Source organism: Lissotriton helveticus, chromosome 1_1 (genome assembly GCF_964261635.1).
Source record: "Lissotriton helveticus chromosome 1_1, aLisHel1.1, whole genome shotgun sequence".
Taxonomy (NCBI): Eukaryota; Metazoa; Chordata; class Amphibia; order Caudata; family Salamandridae; genus Lissotriton; species Lissotriton helveticus.
Window position 1 is genome coordinate 1976375389 of NC_136057.1, and position 17125 is coordinate 1976392513.

Consider the following 17125-nt stretch of genomic DNA (forward strand, 5'->3'; position numbering starts at 1 on the left):
TGTGTTGCGGGAAAGACTAAATGAATGCAAAATTAGGTAAGGAGAGGTTCACCTTGACCAAGGGTTCTTTGGAATATCTGGCTTGATTGAGTAAGTAGTTTACCGGCATTTCCCTGTTAGTGTTGTGAATAGCGATGTACCCGTTGAAAGGCACCGTGTGGCCGGCATCAGAGTGCTGGTAAGATTTTTTAGATCACCCACTATATATAATTACTTGTGGATAAGCGTATAGGACACATCTAATAAGGTATGATTGGCTTATGGATGTGGACACACATTTAGGAATTGTGCACGCATTTGGAATCTTGTGGCGTCTTCCTTATGATTACTTTGTTGCCTTATAGATTGTTGTTCTCTCCTATCCTGAAGAGAGACTATTCTTCGTACTCCGTAAGCACATACATATTCTCCAGCATAGAAATGGTAGTGATGGTTGCACTAGCGGTTTTCACTTAACACACACACTTGACTGAGATCTGCACGTCATGAGTGCACAGGGTGGTTGTCTCGCACATGGAGTCATGTGGCATCTGGCATGCTGATTAACGAAGGGCACTGGCATGAGTTTACAATATCCTCTGTTTCTATGAATTTCATTGTGGTATGAATGAGTTCTTTTTTCAGTGCATTTGAGAGTTACTTATATTTATGTTTTTACAGATTCGCCCCCGACGAAGGGACAGGCGTCCCAAAATACATTGGGCCATGTTTATTTTGTACTTTTGTATTAGGTTGTATGATTGCATTTTTACACTGTAATGCACACGTCATTGTTTGTAATTGGAAGACATTTATGCACAACCAAATATATATGAACATCATGCAATGATTACATTGTATGATGTGAATCAGAAATAGTATTGTTACTTATTATTGTGATTTAAAATTGTTCTAGAGTTGAGTGATTGTTAGTATTAATATCCCACACTGTGCTTGTGTGAGCCCAGGCCGCCTATTCGGGACTTGGCCACTCTTGATCCATCCCTGGGTGCCATGCCTACAACCCACTGTCCCCTGACCTAGATCACCCACCCCTCTAGTGGGGTGCACTATACGTGAGGGTACAGGTGCATGTGCCCTGTAGCCCTACAATGTCTAAGCCAATTCTTAGACATTGTAAGTGCAGTATTGCCATTAAGAGTATATGTTGCTGGGAGTTTGTCGTTACGAACTCTGCAGTTCCATAATGGCTTTACTGAAAACTGAGAAGTTTGGTATCAACGTCTCATCACATTAAACCCACACTGATGCCAGTGTGGGATTGAATGAAAAAGGAACACAGAGGGCATCATAGTGATGCCCCTGAAAAATTACCTAACACTAGTGTCCAGGCTCAGTGGCTGCTCCCCAGCTGCCACCATCAGACCGGTTTCTGTAAGCCTGCTGCTCTTTAGGGCCTAAAACAATGCACATCCTGGGGCGAGGTGCAAAGCCTCCTCCCCAGGGTGGGCATGATCCACGGAGGGGAATCTTCAAAGGCTTGCCGCCTTTGTGAGATTCCCCAGGCCTTTTGCGGCTTCCAGAAACTGGTCCCCACTGGTTCTGACACCCATTTTGGGTGGGAGAACCAGCAGGAAAACCGTGAGGGAGGTGTGCCCACCTGTCAACCCCACCCCTCAGGGAGGGGAGGGGAGGTGAAGCACAACTCCAAGTCCCCACCATCTTGCAGATGGGGGACCCAGCCAACCAGAGTGAGGCATATACCCCCCTCCAACTGGAGGGTGGCATAATAGGGAGTTCACCCACCCCAAGGAAGGGAAAACAATTGGTACCAACCTTTTACCTACCTGTAACTCCCCTAAATCTATTATTAGGGTCACCCCCCTAACCTTGCCTCCTCAGACCAGCAACGACCGTACAGCTGTGCTGCAGCTAAGAGGACACCCACTGACTTGGCCCTAGCCCTACCGGGCTGTCCCCACCTCAGACCTCCAGAAGTGAAACTCTTGTGTGTCCTGCAGCCTGCAACCTCCAGAACCCCACCGACCTTCCCTGCCTTCCAAGGAGAAGACTGTCTCCCGTGAACACCGGATTTGTTCACACAGACGCCAGCTCAGGCAAAATCTGCAAGTCTGCACCCGTCGCCCACAGCCCGAGTTCGAGTGGCTGAACACCACAAGGAGGTCTCTGGCATGCCAGACAAGAGATCCAGTGATCCCTAACCTGCCTCAAGCCGATGCTTCCAGCCTTAATCAGGAAGGTACCTCCAACCGCGACCAGGATCTGGTAAGAAGATCCTTCCCTAAAAGACACCCCTACACCCCACGTCCTTGGGTGGTCCAACCAACACTGTCCAACTAACCACCAGCATCCCACCAACCACCAGCATCCCAACTTACCTCTCCAAGTGGTGGTCGCTACCAGAAGACCTTCGTCCCGAGCCTGCAGTGTGTCTCTATTGAAAGTAACAAGGCACTAGACGTCAAACCTGCACCCGGTTGCCCTAGTGCCGCTGAGGGTGTACATTTGGTGCTAACTTTAATCCCCATTTGCCCTGAGTTTAAATCCAGGAGCTTTGCTCCCACAACCTTGTGGCCTGCTCATAAGCAGCCACCAACCGGAGGCCTGCTTTCCCCCATTGCCTAACATTGGGCCTCATCACTCTGCACCCTGCAGCCCTAGTGCAGCTAAGGGTGCTTTGAGAGTGCATCTTCGACCCTGGTGAACCCCCGAGTCTAACCAAAGAAACTACACTCCCACAACAAAGTACTTACCTCTGAACCGATTACACTATTTCACAGACACAAGCTTGCCATTCCTGACAATCACTTTAATAAGAAAAGCCAGACCTATTTGTTGCCAATTATTGTTTAATATCTTTGGAATTTTTGTATTTTGTAATATTTTGCAGAGCTTCATAGCTGGTGACATATTCATAATGAAACAAATTTGATTTGCAAACATGCTTTGATTGCAGTTTGGTTTATATGCGGATTTCTTTCTTTCAGCTAATGGTAATGATAGCAAGAAATTTAAAGGCGATGATAAAATGGATGCTGCTCCTTCCCGTGTCCTCCACATTCGAAAGTTGCCTGGCGAAGTAACAGACGCGGAAGTAATTGCTTTAGGTTTGCCTTTCGGCAAAGTTACCAACATCCTTATGCTGAAAGGAAAAAATCAGGTAGCCTTTTCTGCTCTATATTGTACTTTATTTGCATTTAATCAGCAGTTTTTTTTGCATTTGTTAACACTGCATTAAGGGACTTGCTTTTTATATAGCATGTAATATTGGAGGTTTGCCATTTAAAGGCACTGTAAATAATTTATGTTCTCTTATAGGGGATACTCCTCAAAAGTCATAAGCGACCCCAGAGCGTAACAAAATAAATATATAATATGCAGCCTAGAACACCAAGAGCGAAAATGCCAAGATTGTGTGTGTGTGTGTGTGTGTGTGTGTGTGTGTGTGTGTGTGTGTGTATATATATATATCAAACCAAGTTGCCCTGATACGAGATAAAGCCAACAGCAGGATGGTTTGGAACCATGTAGTTATTAAAACACTCGCCCAGTCCAGAGTGTAAAGGTTCAATCTCCTGACGCGTTTCAAGGCCCCTCGGCCTCTTCATCAGAGGATCAGTGTAACAAACAGTCTCTGCCGTTCACGGTACTTTTAATTGCACGCTCATTATTTTCACAGGTGTGCTACTTTCTCAGCATGCTGGTACCTGAAGTTCCTGATAGCCGGCGCTGTATTTCCCAAGTGGGTTCTGTTCGTTGGCTCAAATAAATGTCCATTAAAAAAAAAAAAAAACCCCAGTGGGCCTCCGTGCCGAGCAGGTGAGTAATTTACATATAAACTCTGCTGTGCCTCAAATTTCGACATGAAAAATCTTTTTCAGTCGTGGGCCCCGCAATTAAATCTCGCAGTGGCAATATCTCCGTGGCCAGGCTGCCACGTTTAAATCCATCAAACCAAGTTGCCCTGATACGAGATAAAGCCAACAGCAGGATGGTTTGGAACCATGTATTTATTAAAACAACATTCGCCCAGTCCAGAGTGTAAAGGTTCGATCTCCTGGCGCGTTTCAAGGCCCCTCAGCCTCTTCATCAGAGGAGCAGTGTAACAAACAGTCTCTGCCGTTCACGGTACTTTTAATTGCACGCTCATTATTTTCACAGGTGTGCTACTTTCTCAGCATGCTGGTACCTGAAGTTCCTGATAGCCAGCGCTGTATTTCCCAAGTGGGTTCTGTTTGTTTGCACAGATAAATGTCCATTACCAAAAAAAAATATCAGGGCAACTTGGTTTGATGTATATGTATATGTGTATATGTATGTATATGTATATATATATGTATATGTGCTATATATATATATATATATATATATATATATATATATATATATATATATATTAAAACGACTTTTTCCTCCCCGTTTGAAGAAAATTGCACAGACTACTCACGATGCTTCAGTGATTTTATTTACACGAAGTCAGCAGCTCCCTACCGACGCGTTTCGCCACTTAACGCTTGGTCACGGTGAATGTGATCAGTTACAAACTTCTATTTACATCTTAAATCATTAACATAAACAAAGGACTTTTCGTTTTGGGTTTCACAGACTAACTTGTAGTCGCCATCTTGGAGTGTGTCATATTTTCATTATTGCCACCAAACTTTACACAAATTGAATTTGCAGCATTTTGCCAGTTTATACATATCTACATTGCGTTTACTTCATATCGCCCTAGTGGGCAAATCATTTTGATTGATACACAGTTGAATTTGTCAACAAATTAAATCATAACATTTGAAATTTTATGACGCCTCCTGAGGCTTTAGTAAACTTATATAAACATTCTAGGTAGTTGTATTTCAATAAATCATAAAGTCAACAAATTAGAACGCCTGATCTGGCATAATTCATGCCCCAGTGGGCTCGTGTACCAAGTCGCAATGCCTGGACTGATTCACTCCACAATTTACACAAAGTCTTGCCCCAGTGGGCTAATCATAAGTGGCTCTCCTTGTCTCCAAAGTAATGTTACGTTTGTCCTCCAGATCTTATTGCATGTTCCTGCATGAAAAAGATGTAATTATTTAAAATTCAAGAATTCAACATATATACATTTTAAAACTGGAGAGAGATATCAGGACCTTAATACATTTTCATAGGTGGACTGCCATTTCTTCACTGCAATTCATACCATTTGGATGTAAGGTCTCAAAGTCAATGATATATTTCGACTCAAGAATTCTCAGCTGTCGTAACCTATCACCACCCCTTACATTTTCTTTGACTGCATCAAGTACCACGAATTTCAACAAATTGTCATTCTGGTTATGGTGTGTCTTGTAATGTCGGGCAACCGGGTAAAGTTCGTTATTATTTCTTATTGCCTGTTTATGTTCCAATATCCTGATTTTTGCCCTGTGTTTGGTGCTTCCGATGTAAACTTTCCCACAGGGACAAATTAAACAATACACACAATATTCAGTGTTACAGTCAAAGTTACCCATGATGGAAAATGGCCTGGAGCTGTTGGGCATCTGGATTTTCTTACAGTTAGTACTTCCTTTACAAGCCTTGCACTTCATACAACACTCAAATCCTGCTCTATTCCTGGCTGTAGTTTTCTTTTTAGACGAAACCATATTTATGCTTAGCTTGTCTTTTAATGATCTTCCCTTGCGAAAAGTAATCTGGGGGTTCTCTGTTATGTGTTTGCTCAGGAATTTATCCGTAGTGAGAATTGGCCATTTTTTTGTCAGTGTCTTCCTCACCTGATATGCTTGCCCAGAATAAGTAGTAATGAATCTTACTGTCCCCTCCTCCTCACTCACATTTCTTTGTTTGGGTACTAGTAATTCAGTTCTTGACATACTATCAACTCTGACTATTTCTTGATTTATTGTTTTTTGCAGAGTAACCTCTCTCCTTAAACCTCTGTCATCACTCGTTTTTCTTTTTCAAAGTTGAAGCTATCACTACTATTGCGTTTGGCTCTCAACAGCTCGCCGAAAGGTATACTCTGGATGAGACTGTAAGGATGAGCACTCGTAGCAAACAGCAAGCTGTTCCCCGCTGTATCTTTTCTGTGCAAGCTGGTGGACAGTTTGTTGTTTCTAACCTCCACTACAGTGTCCAGAAAGATGACCTTCTCACTACTTATGTGAGAAGTTAGTTTGATATTCATCTCGTTGTCATTTAGACTGGCAATATATCTCCTGGCACTCCATCTCCCCTCCAGATGCAAAAGATATCCTCTATAAAGCGAATCCAGAGTATCACCCTTTCCCCCTGGTCGCCTTGGCTACTGGACACCTGCTCCTCCCACCAGCCCATGAATAAATTTGCGTAGCTGGGGGCGAAGCAGGTGCCCATCGCCGTGCCCTGCGTCTGCCTGTACAGCTGATCGTTGAAATAAAAAAAGTTGTTAGATAGACAAAATTGTGTCATTTTAATCAACATATCACTGTGTGACTGGGCAGTAATTGATCTCGCTCTAAGGAAGTGTCTGACTGCCTGGATACCAGTTTCATGTTTAATTGATGTGTATAGACTGGTCACATCCATAGTTATTAACAAATAGTCAGATTCCCAGGTTAGGTCATGAATTAGGTTTAAGAAATGCATGGTGTCTCTGAGGTAGGCAGGTAGGGACATTACAAAAGGTCTCAGGAAGTAATCTATATATTTAGATGTTACCTCCAATTGTGACCCCATGGATGACACAATGGGTCTCCCTGGTGGACATAGTGGGTTTTTGTGCAATTTTGGCAGTAGATACAAGACCGGTGTTTTCGGGTATTTACACCTCAGTCCTAGATATTCTCCCTTTTCCAAAATTCCCTGTTCATACCAGTTCAATAGCATGCCATCATATGTCACTTGGGAGTCATGTAATTCCTCCATAGATGCTTTACAATAACATTGTGTGTCATCAAGTTGTGATAAACCTTCTCTCAGATATTCAGTCTTGCCCCACACTACAACATTTCCTCCCTTATCCGAATTGCGAATTACAATCGAATCATCATTTTTAAGGGAATCAAGTGCCTCATATTGCAGTCTCGACAGATTATATTTAGCCAATCCAGCAGTACTGTAACGAATCTTTTTCAAATCTTTAGTAACACTCCGCTCAAAAACATCAATTGCATCACTCTGAACAAGAGGAACAAATGTGGATTTTGGCTTAAAGCCACTCTTACACGGTAATGCTGTCATTACTGCATCACTGTCAGTGTTAGAGACAGTATCTCCCACTAGGTCAACCTCATTTCTCTCTTGTGTAGGGGCCACATCTGGTGTTGGCGGATCAGTTAAACCATTGGTAACCATATTTGTAGACACACTCAATGCTTGGTTTTGAAACCATTTTTTCAATTTCAATTTACGAATAAAGCAAAAAGTATCTATTCGTGTTTGAACATAGTCCATTCTCCTCATTGGACAAAAAGACAACCCCAACGAAAGTAAGTCAGTTTCAATGTTATTTAACTCACGTTTTGAGAGGTTAACAACTGTCATCATGTTCCCTTTCTTGCTCTGGTCTGCATTGGTGGTGGTGCGGGTGTGTTGGAATCTCCTTTGCTTCCTCCGCCTCGCTTTTTGGTTCCTCTGGATCCTCTTGCTATGCCGCGAAAGTTTCGTCCTCGGCCCCTGTGAAAATCCTGATCTACTTGGCCCCCTTGTTGATTTTGTTTCGCTTGGTTTAGCATTTGAAATTGCGTGAGAAAATTAATTCTACCCGTAACTGCTCTTTGGATTGGTGTTCCCGGTGTACTTCCTGTTGCATCAGAGACATTCCCATCGGATGCATCACTTTCTTCGGGGGCAGTACTTTCTCCTTCCAATGTAAGATTTGCTTTACTTGTATCTGCTTCATTCATATTCACCTTATGAAATGTTAGGGTTCTACCCGTTTGATAATCCTGGAAGTCTCTTAAGAATTTCCTTTGTTTACGTGCTGTAATTTCGTCTTCGAGTTTATTAAGACGCATTTTCTCTTGGGTAGTAATGGTAGCCAATTCTGCCAGTATTTCATCAATTTGTTTTAATAATTTGGCTCTGTCCTTTATAGCGTATTTAATTAGAATGCGCATCATTGTTGCTGTACAGTCTTTTGTATTACATGCCCATTCTTCCAGCATCTCTGGATCCGGATTATCAAAGGTGGGGATGGTGTAAATCCTCAGTCCTCTAGGTGCCCGCTGTGCATCCAAATATTTCTGTAGGGACTCTGCTTCCCACCATTTTGCCACCTCTTTACGGTGCAACTTGTCCAATTTGTTAAATAGTTGTTGTATTTTTACTTCATTGGTTAGGAGAGCTTGGCCTCCTTGTTGTTGTTGGCCCTCATTCCCAGCTCCAGTGACGGGGTCAGTGAAAAAAAGCCGGTCCGACATCTCTCTCCTTTTCGCTTCAAAGCGAGCCGCCATTTTCGTGTTTGTTATTACTGTTGTTAAGCGCTAATCCTAGCGCTTTAGCATCATGTGTGGGCTCGCTTGTTTCAATCACGATTGAGACCCACTCCGTTACCGCAAATGCTGCAAGTTCAGTGGCTGACCAGGTCTCCCTGCGACGGCATATACCACGTTTGACTTCCGCGGAAATTGCCGAGGTCGGGTTCCGTTCCGGGTTTTCCTCAGCCACTCTGCTCACACGTTAATAATCCACCGGTCACTTTTGGATTACTTTCGAACTTGCTCTCCGCCGTTTCCTAATGCGGTGTGTGCCGCTTGCTTAATTCCGAGGATGTTCAAAGCGGAGTTCTTCTGCGGGAAACCAGGAACATTTTACAATATGTACGACAACCATCCCCGGCTGTTCCCAGTCTCTGGTTACGGCGAGTCTGTGCGGGTGCCGGCCACCCTATTTACAAAAACGACTTTTTCCTCCCCGTTTGAAGAAAATTGCACAGACTACTCACGATGCATCAGTGATTTTATTTACACGAAGTCAGCAGCTCCCTACCGACGCGTTTCGCCACTTAAGGCTTGGTCTTAACTCTAATGGCCTACTCAACAGGCATACGTACCAGCATTGGGACGAGGGCGGACAGCTGCTCAAACACCTTCCTGAGCAATACCAACAGAGGCCAACACACCTGGTGGAGGAAGGCAAGAATATAGCCAACCTATGCCTAAAATCTGCCCTGGATGCGGCAGACACCTCCAGCAGGCTCATGATGATGATCGGGGTCACACAGAGGAGGCATGCCTGGCTGAGAATATCAGGCTGCAAGCCGGAAGTACGGAATAACATCCTGAACACCCCCTTCAATGGTGAAACCCTGTTCGGAGCACCAGTGGATGAGGAACTCACCGAACTCGAAAAGGAAAATGAAACTGCAAGGTCCATGGGGGCCTTACAATTCAGAGGAATGAGGAGAGGCACATCGACACAGAGGCCAAATGGAAGAGGGGAAAACCAGCCGGAACGTCACATCAGACCTCCCCGCAGGGCTACCAGGGAAACAACCAAGCACAGCAGGGCCAGCAAAAACAAACCTGGCAATACTAGCCTCTGGGCCAGTCCTTTCGCGGGAGGGCGAATGGACGAGGGCAAACGGGGCGGGGGCAGCAATCCACTTCAAAGTGACTCTGCACCACCAACTGTGTCCACCCACACAACACCTCTAGGGGAGGGGCAAAACAAAGTCAGCAAAAAAGGGTCACACGGACAAAAAATCAACGAACATGTAACTCCAGTAGGAGGCAGACTAAAACACTTCTTCCAGGAATGGAAGAAAATGACAGGCAAATGGATACTGAACATCATACAGTTCGGATACTGCATAGAACTGGAAAAGAAACCACCAAACAGGAAACTGAAAAGAAAAACGCACTCCGCAAAAGAACTAGTGCTACTCACAAAGGAAACTCAAGAACTCCTCCACAAAAAAGCCATAGAAACCGTACCATTCAAAGGAAGAAACAAGGGAGTGTACTCTAACTACTTCCTTGTACCAAAGGTGGACGAAACACTAAGACCCATCCTGGACCTACGGTTCCTAAACCAATACATAAGAACACAAAAATTCAATATGACATCTCTTCAAGAAGTCATTCCTCAGATAAGGGACAGAGACTTTGTCCACCATAGACCTAAAGGACGCCTTCCTACACATTCCCATGAACAAACAGCACAAACATCTGAGATTTGCCATCAACAAAGCACACTACCAGTTCACCGCCCTGGCCTTCGGACTAAATTCCGCACCAAGGGTCTTCACCAAGTGCCTCGCTGCCGTGGTAGCGCACCTGAGAAGGGAAGGGATCCATGTATACCCCTACCTCGACGATTGGTTCATAAAAGCAAGTTCCTACAAACAATGCAAGGAACATGCACAGCGGGTCACAAAAACGCGAACGTAACTGGGGTACTCAATACACTGGGGGAAATCCTCAATAGAACCAGAGCAAGTGAAGATCTTCCTAGGCGCACAGATCAACACCATACAGAGCAAAGTGTTCCCCAGCGACAAGAGTACACTTGCCCTGCTGAAGGAGACACGTCAACAACTTCAACATCAATATACATAGACTCGACTTAATCAGTTCGAATCCAGTCGTCGACGCAGGCCGTTGGGCCCTACCCACCTGGTGAGGCCTACAACTAATGGAAAGGACACCATTAAAAAACAATTCCGTGTGTGAAGCAAAATTTCCACGCAGCGACCATCATGAGGTTTGTAACCTGTGTTTATCACCTGAACACAACGAGTCGAGCTGCACAGCTTGTGCGTCCTTTTGATCGAAGACCATTTGAGATCGAAGGGCCTGTCGACGTGACATGCAGAGATCAGCTCCGGAACCGGTGGATATCTTCGAAGGGGTGTGTGTCCCCGAGGAAGATTCCGATCTCCAAATCGTATCTGAGGCAGACTACTCCGATGACTCCATACCATCAGGTCAACGCGTGAGTACGACTGTCCCTACCTCAGCCCTAACACCTAAACCAAAGGCTAAGGTCAAAACTCTGCATCGGGGTCCAGTTGAGACCGAGACATTGCTTCGAAAGCCCCACCATCGAGCCCGGCTCCGAAGAAAATATTAAAGCCTTCCGGTAGCGCCATGCCGAGCAAACCGCACGTGCTGATACTACCAGCTCCCTCAGCACCGAAACAAGTCCCGGTTCCGAAAAAACACTCAGAAACCGTCGACTCCTAAAGACAAGCCGGCACCGAAACCAATGAAGCCTGTTTCCGACACTTTCAAGCCGACCAAAACAGCTACCACCCCAATATCTTCGCTGCTGAAACCTACAAAGCCTGTTTCCGATGCCTCCAAGCCCTCGAACCAGGCCTCAACTCCGAAAACAATACCTTTGGTGCCGAAAACTACGCCAAAGGACTATACAACAACTCCTAAGGCTAAAGACAAGCAGAAACCAGGCCCAGAGCCGAAAAAATCAGCGCCGAAAGCAATTTCTCAAGAAGAGCTTTATGACCTGATCCTTTACAAAAAAGGATATACATAGATCCGGAAACAGGACATGTTTCCATTATGCCATATAGAAAGTGGAAGATAGATACAGCACCTTCAACTCCAGTGCCTGTCAAGAAGGATTCTGCCACATCACCTATGCACCCTTCTTCTCCTGTACTTCCTTTTTCACCTTCAATTACTTTTAACATTTCACCTCAAGGTTCACCTGCTCATTTACCACAAAATTCTCCACCTCAATCTTCACCTCCACAGACACCTCCTCAGAATGAAGAGGAGTATAACGCAGGGGATGGGGGAGACCCAGATGAGCCCTTTCCATACCCTACTGATGTACCAGACAAGAATATCCAACCCCACAAGATGTACCAGATTTCCCTGACCCACAAACATGTCCATCCAAACCTTCTCCTCCTGAAGATAATATTGGGTTTGGACATATACTTAATAGGGCTGCCATCTATCATAATGTAACAGTGCACTCGGATGAGGCAGAGGAAGATTTTTTGTTAGACACTTTTGAACTCTCACAACAATCTGTTCAAATATTACCCATGATTAAAGGGGTAATTCAGCATGCCCCAGAAGTGTTTAAAGATCCTGTACGAGCTAGGATCATAAACCCAAGAGTAGAAAAAAGTACAGGTCCGCTCATTGGGATCCTGCTTATATTAAAGGACAGCTACCCTTAGATACCCTAGTCGATATATATATATATATATATATATATATAATGTATATATGTATATATATATATACACATATTTGCAGCCTAGAACATTTCCGAACTGACAAAACGGCCGCAAAATTACATGAATTAGCATACACACAATAGTACTCTCCCAACCCCTAAGGAAGAAAGAGAGCAGTAAACATTTGCACACAACAATGCTTTATTGCCATAGGAAAACCTGTAATTGCAGGCATTTGCCAGTAGGCTGCAGTAGAGTATAAAGAAACAAAGCAAAACTGACACCTTGCCTTTAAGGCATTAGAGTAAGGGTACCGTGCCTTTAAGACCTGAAGGCGACCCCCTGCTACCATGATGCACCACAGGTGGCAGTTAGGTCAGTTCTTTTTTCCGGCTCCTTCTGTGAGGATCCTGGAGCTTGAGCTCTTCAGTTGTTGACTGAAATTGTTATTTTGAGTGAATTTTCTCAGAAAATTCGACATCTTCTGGTTTATTAAGGCTTCTGCTTTGGTTTTTGTGGTGTTCCACTAAAAATGTTCTGTCAGATGCCTGATTTATTCCGGAAGTGTCCTTCTTTTGACAAGAAGATGGCACTGGCTGATCCACACTCATTGTGCATCGTGTGCCTTCCATCTTCACACTACCCTGATCAGTGCCACCACTGTCAGAAGTTCTCTAGGCAGACTCTTCGTGCCAGAGAACGTATCAGACTTCATGCCATGTTGGATAAAAACAAAAGTCATCAGGTGGGTGGCCATGGAGGCCGCAAGACGTCTTTTTCAAGCAAGTATTGCCAAAAATGGGGACGTTCTGCATCTCCTGCCTCCAGAAAGGGAGGACGAAGATCTCCGTCGAAGAGGCCCAGACGCTCTTCTGGGTCACCATCGCGACGTCGAGAGTCTGTGTCGCAGCCAAGTAAGTCTGCGTCGAGACGCCACACTTCGGGCTCGAAGTCTGTGGCTGCTGGCATGTCCAAGACTCCGTCGATGGCGAGACTTCCGTCGACGTAGAGACACTCTCCGCCTCCCTCGAGGGAGTCCGTGTCAAGAGTTATGAGTGCTTCCACATTGGGTCTTCAAGATCTCACCATTCGACGTCGAGGAGGTCGACGTCAGGAAGAGTCGCCGTCAACACGACGTCGAAGGTCATCGTCTACACGACATTGAAGGTCGTCGACACGACACCATGGAGGTTTGAGGTCACCGACTCGACGCAGAAGATTGCAGTCGAGGTCACCACGGCATGGACAATCGCTGTCGAGAGCATCAAGGCCTCGCTCAACGCCATTGGTCACACAAACATCTTCGACGTCGAAGCTTTTGCCGTCGAGAGAACAGGTCACGGTGGTTGTGGAGTCACCTGGGTCCAGGTCATCCGGAGGCAGATCTTCATCTCCTGGGTTGAATATCGTGGAGATCTCTCCAGAAGCTTCTCCCAGATCTGCAGATAGATCACGTAGTGTGTCATCTCACCGTCCTCCAGTAGCTGTATCGGGCGGTCGCAGTAGTCCGGGCTCTGGTTACTCCCGTGCATTTTCACTGTCTGTTCCAAGGACAAGTACTCCGGTCAGACCATCCAAGTCTCCTCCTCGGAGGCCACAACCCTCATCCAGACCAAGATCTCCTGCCAGATCGCGCTCTCCAGCACGGCCAAGAACGCCTGCCAAGGCAAGATCTTCCCCCAGGCCAGGGTCTCCGTCTAGACAGTGGTCTAGATCTAGGGGTCGGCACAGCCGTCATCGTGGCAGGTCCGATAACAGAGGACGCACAAGATCTCCAACTTGGTCCTCTTCTACGAGGTCTACGGCATGGGACTATTCTCCGACCTTCTCCTCTACTCCTCCTTCACAAGTCTCTCCTATTGAGGACATTGCAACTTTTACAGATGTGCTGGGCAGGGGAGCAAAGAAGCTTATCTCTCTGCATACTCCTGTTGTACCCACCTCTATAATTTTTGATACGCTCATCACTGGACAGCGCCTAGACCTCCGGTGCCTGGCTTAATTGAACTGGCGATGGCTACCTTTCTCACGCCTGCAGTGGTAGGTTCTGTTCCCTCAAGACTTGCCAGAAATTAAAGGCTCCCGCAGAGGACCCCTTGTTCCACAGATCGGATCCACCTGCTGACTCTGTTATTGTGGCGGATGCCATGAAGTCTCATTCGGCCTCCACCTCATCCTCGGTGTTCCCAGAAGAGGACAGCAAACTCATAGATTCATTTGGCAGTAAGGTATGTAACACCTCTGCTTCATATATGAAGGTGACCAGTGCCTCTGCTCTACTTGGGAGGTACGATAGGTCCCTCTGGGACTCCCTCACTCGCTTCACAGAGACGCTTCCTAAGGAAGACCGACAGGACTTCGTCGAAATCCTACAGGAGGGAGCGCTCGTAGCCAACCAGGTCATTAGTGCCCCAGCAGATGCTTCTGACCTCGCGGGCCATGGCTACTCCCATGGAATCTGCTCATGGCGTTCGGCGTGGCTCCGCCTTACGGGCCTCAAGCCGGATGCTCAGAAGATCTTGAATCTCCCCTTTAATGGTAAGTCTCTCTTTGGTTCCCATGCTGACAATGAGATGACAATAATGAAATCTGAAATGGACACTGTTAAGGCTGTGGATTTGGAGAAGCGTAAATTTTAAAAGCTCTTTTGTCAGGGGAACAAGCAACCTTACAAGCAGAGGGTTCAAACCCCTCAATGGTCATCCCAAACACAGCAGAAAAGCCAATTTCAGCAGAGAAGCCCTGGCAGAGGCAGAGGCAACAATAACAAGCAGCAGTCTGCCTCCAAGCAGCCTCCCAAGCCCTGAGCTGTTGCTTCCTCCTCAAGTGTTGGCCACTCCGGTGAGAGGGAGTGTTTCTCATCATCTGGAAGAGTGGAGATCCATAACAAAGGACAGGTGGGTGCTGAGTATTGTGCAGCATGGTTACTTGCTGAGGTTCAAGTTTTCCCCTCTGCAAGTCTTCCCTCAAAGCACCTTTCCCGATTCCACAGTCAACTGCTGCAGGACAAAGTCTCTGTCCTCCTCAATAAGGCCATAGAGGAGGTTCCTTCCATACAGAGAAATCAAGGAGTCTACTCCCGCTATTTTCTTGTCCAAAAAAGAGAAGTAGTCAAAGAATACAGGCCCATTCTAGACTTACGACTACTGAACAGATTCATACAAAGAGAAAAATTCCGCATGCTAGCCCTGCACCAGATCTTCCCGCATCTTCATCAGGGAGACTGGATGTGTGCCATCGACCTGCAGGACGCTTACTTTCACAGACCTGTCTCAGTAAAGCACCGAAAGTTTCTCAGGTTTCAGATCGGACGCCATCAGTATCGAGTGCTTCCGTTTGGCCTCAAAGGAGCCAGAAAAAAGAACAGTAACTGCCACTAACTGTGCATGATGGGATACTTGCGGTCTCTGGATTCTTAAAGGCACAGCATCTATATTCAAGACATATAATGTCAGCCTATGAGGCTATTCTGTCCTCTCATCACCATAATGAAAAAAGGAGTTTGTGAAGGGAATTCTTTGTGTGTTAAACACTACAAAATTACATAAAATATAGTTTACTGGCACCTTTTTTCACTTCAATATGAGGCCAGTGTAGTCTATGTATTTAGGCTGCACTATTGTCTCTCTATCTCTTAAGTGTCTTTGCAGGCCTTCCAGAAGAAAGACGAATAATATACACTTAAGAAGATATATTTAAAAGAAGTGCTCTGGGGTTCCCGTACATGGGCAGGACTATTCAAGGGCTTATGACTATACATGGAAATCCCCTACAAGAGAACCAAGATAAAATAAAATTTTCTTCTCTGCTGATATCTGTACATTGTACTATAGTGTTGTGCAGCAAAGTTGATAAAATTATCCAGACAGTAGAATATTGTAAATCCTGAATTACTATTCAGATGTTACCTATTCAACTCTAATTTTGCTTTTGCATGACTGATGATGCCCAAAATCCATGTTATTGTGGGTGCCTTACTCCGTTGGTGCATGTTTGCTTTTGCCATTTATTAAGGGTGGTGGTATTTTGAGATAATAGAGGTAATGGCATGTGATTTTATAGGTCATTGGAAAGTGGTTTTGAGCTAAAAGCACCCAATTAATTTGTTAGACTAAAATGTAACAAGTTCCTTGGTGTGTGTGTATGTATATATATATATATATATATATATATATATATATATATATATATATATATATATATATATATATATATATATATTATGCAATTGCTTACATTTCCGTACCTTTTTCTATCCTAAATAGGTAAATAACTTGTGTATTAAATTACATAACCATTTCTCTGACATTGCAGGCTTTTTTGGAGATGGGTAGTGAAGAGGCAGCAATCACAACGGTTAATTACTACAAAACAATGACTCCCAATCTTCGTAACCAACCTGTCTATATCCAGTACTCTAATCATAAGGAGTTGAAAACAGATGTTCCATTAAATCAGGTAAGTATTTTCACTGCATTAAGTACAGCCTAAGCAGTGTTCTGGAGACGGAGAGAATGATGAGCGCCTGCTTTTTGATGGTAAAGGGAAGTTATGACTGATTCCCAAGCCCTTTAGTATGTGTGTGCTGCTATCTCTCTCTGCATGTGGATCTGTTGATAATGAATGATTAGAGAAAATGTGAAAAGAAATTAATTTGGAAATGATAACTCATGTTTTTTTATTTATTTTAAAAACCTTTTCATTGCTGTTTTAGCAGTGATCATAACCATTAAAACAATCAAGTTTTAGCTCTTGACGCATTTACCAGATTCGTATTTCTGAACATAAACACTACAAAATGTAATTTATTTAATAGAAGAGTAAACAACCAGTGTAATGAATAATGTGGTGTCTGAAATGTCAGTGTCAGTTATGGAAGTGAAAATAAAAGCACAATTAATAGGCAGTACTTGAAACCATCAAGGCTACATATATTCAGAAGATATTCCAGCGTGATGCGTTACATACCGTTAGACCTATGGTATTCCCGTGGTATTCCCCCAAACCGTTTGCCTTCACACTACCTTTTATTGC

At 44.7% G+C, this 17125-nt stretch overlaps 1 protein-coding gene across 3 annotated transcripts in view; it reads left to right on the forward strand.

The window, feature by feature from the left end:
- The window catches only part of PTBP2 (polypyrimidine tract binding protein 2), a 208398-nt gene that overhangs the window by 97763 nt on the left and 93510 nt on the right, over window positions 1–17125 (forward strand). For all 3 annotated transcript variants that reach the window (XM_078644197.1, XM_078644178.1, XM_078644188.1), the window contains 2 exons: window positions 2949–3121; window positions 16406–16549. In XM_078644197.1, the coding sequence (XP_078500323.1) occupies window positions 2990–3121; window positions 16406–16549 (276 nt within the window). In that variant the 5' untranslated portion in view covers window positions 2949–2989. The remainder of the gene's footprint in view (window positions 1–2948; window positions 3122–16405; window positions 16550–17125) is intronic.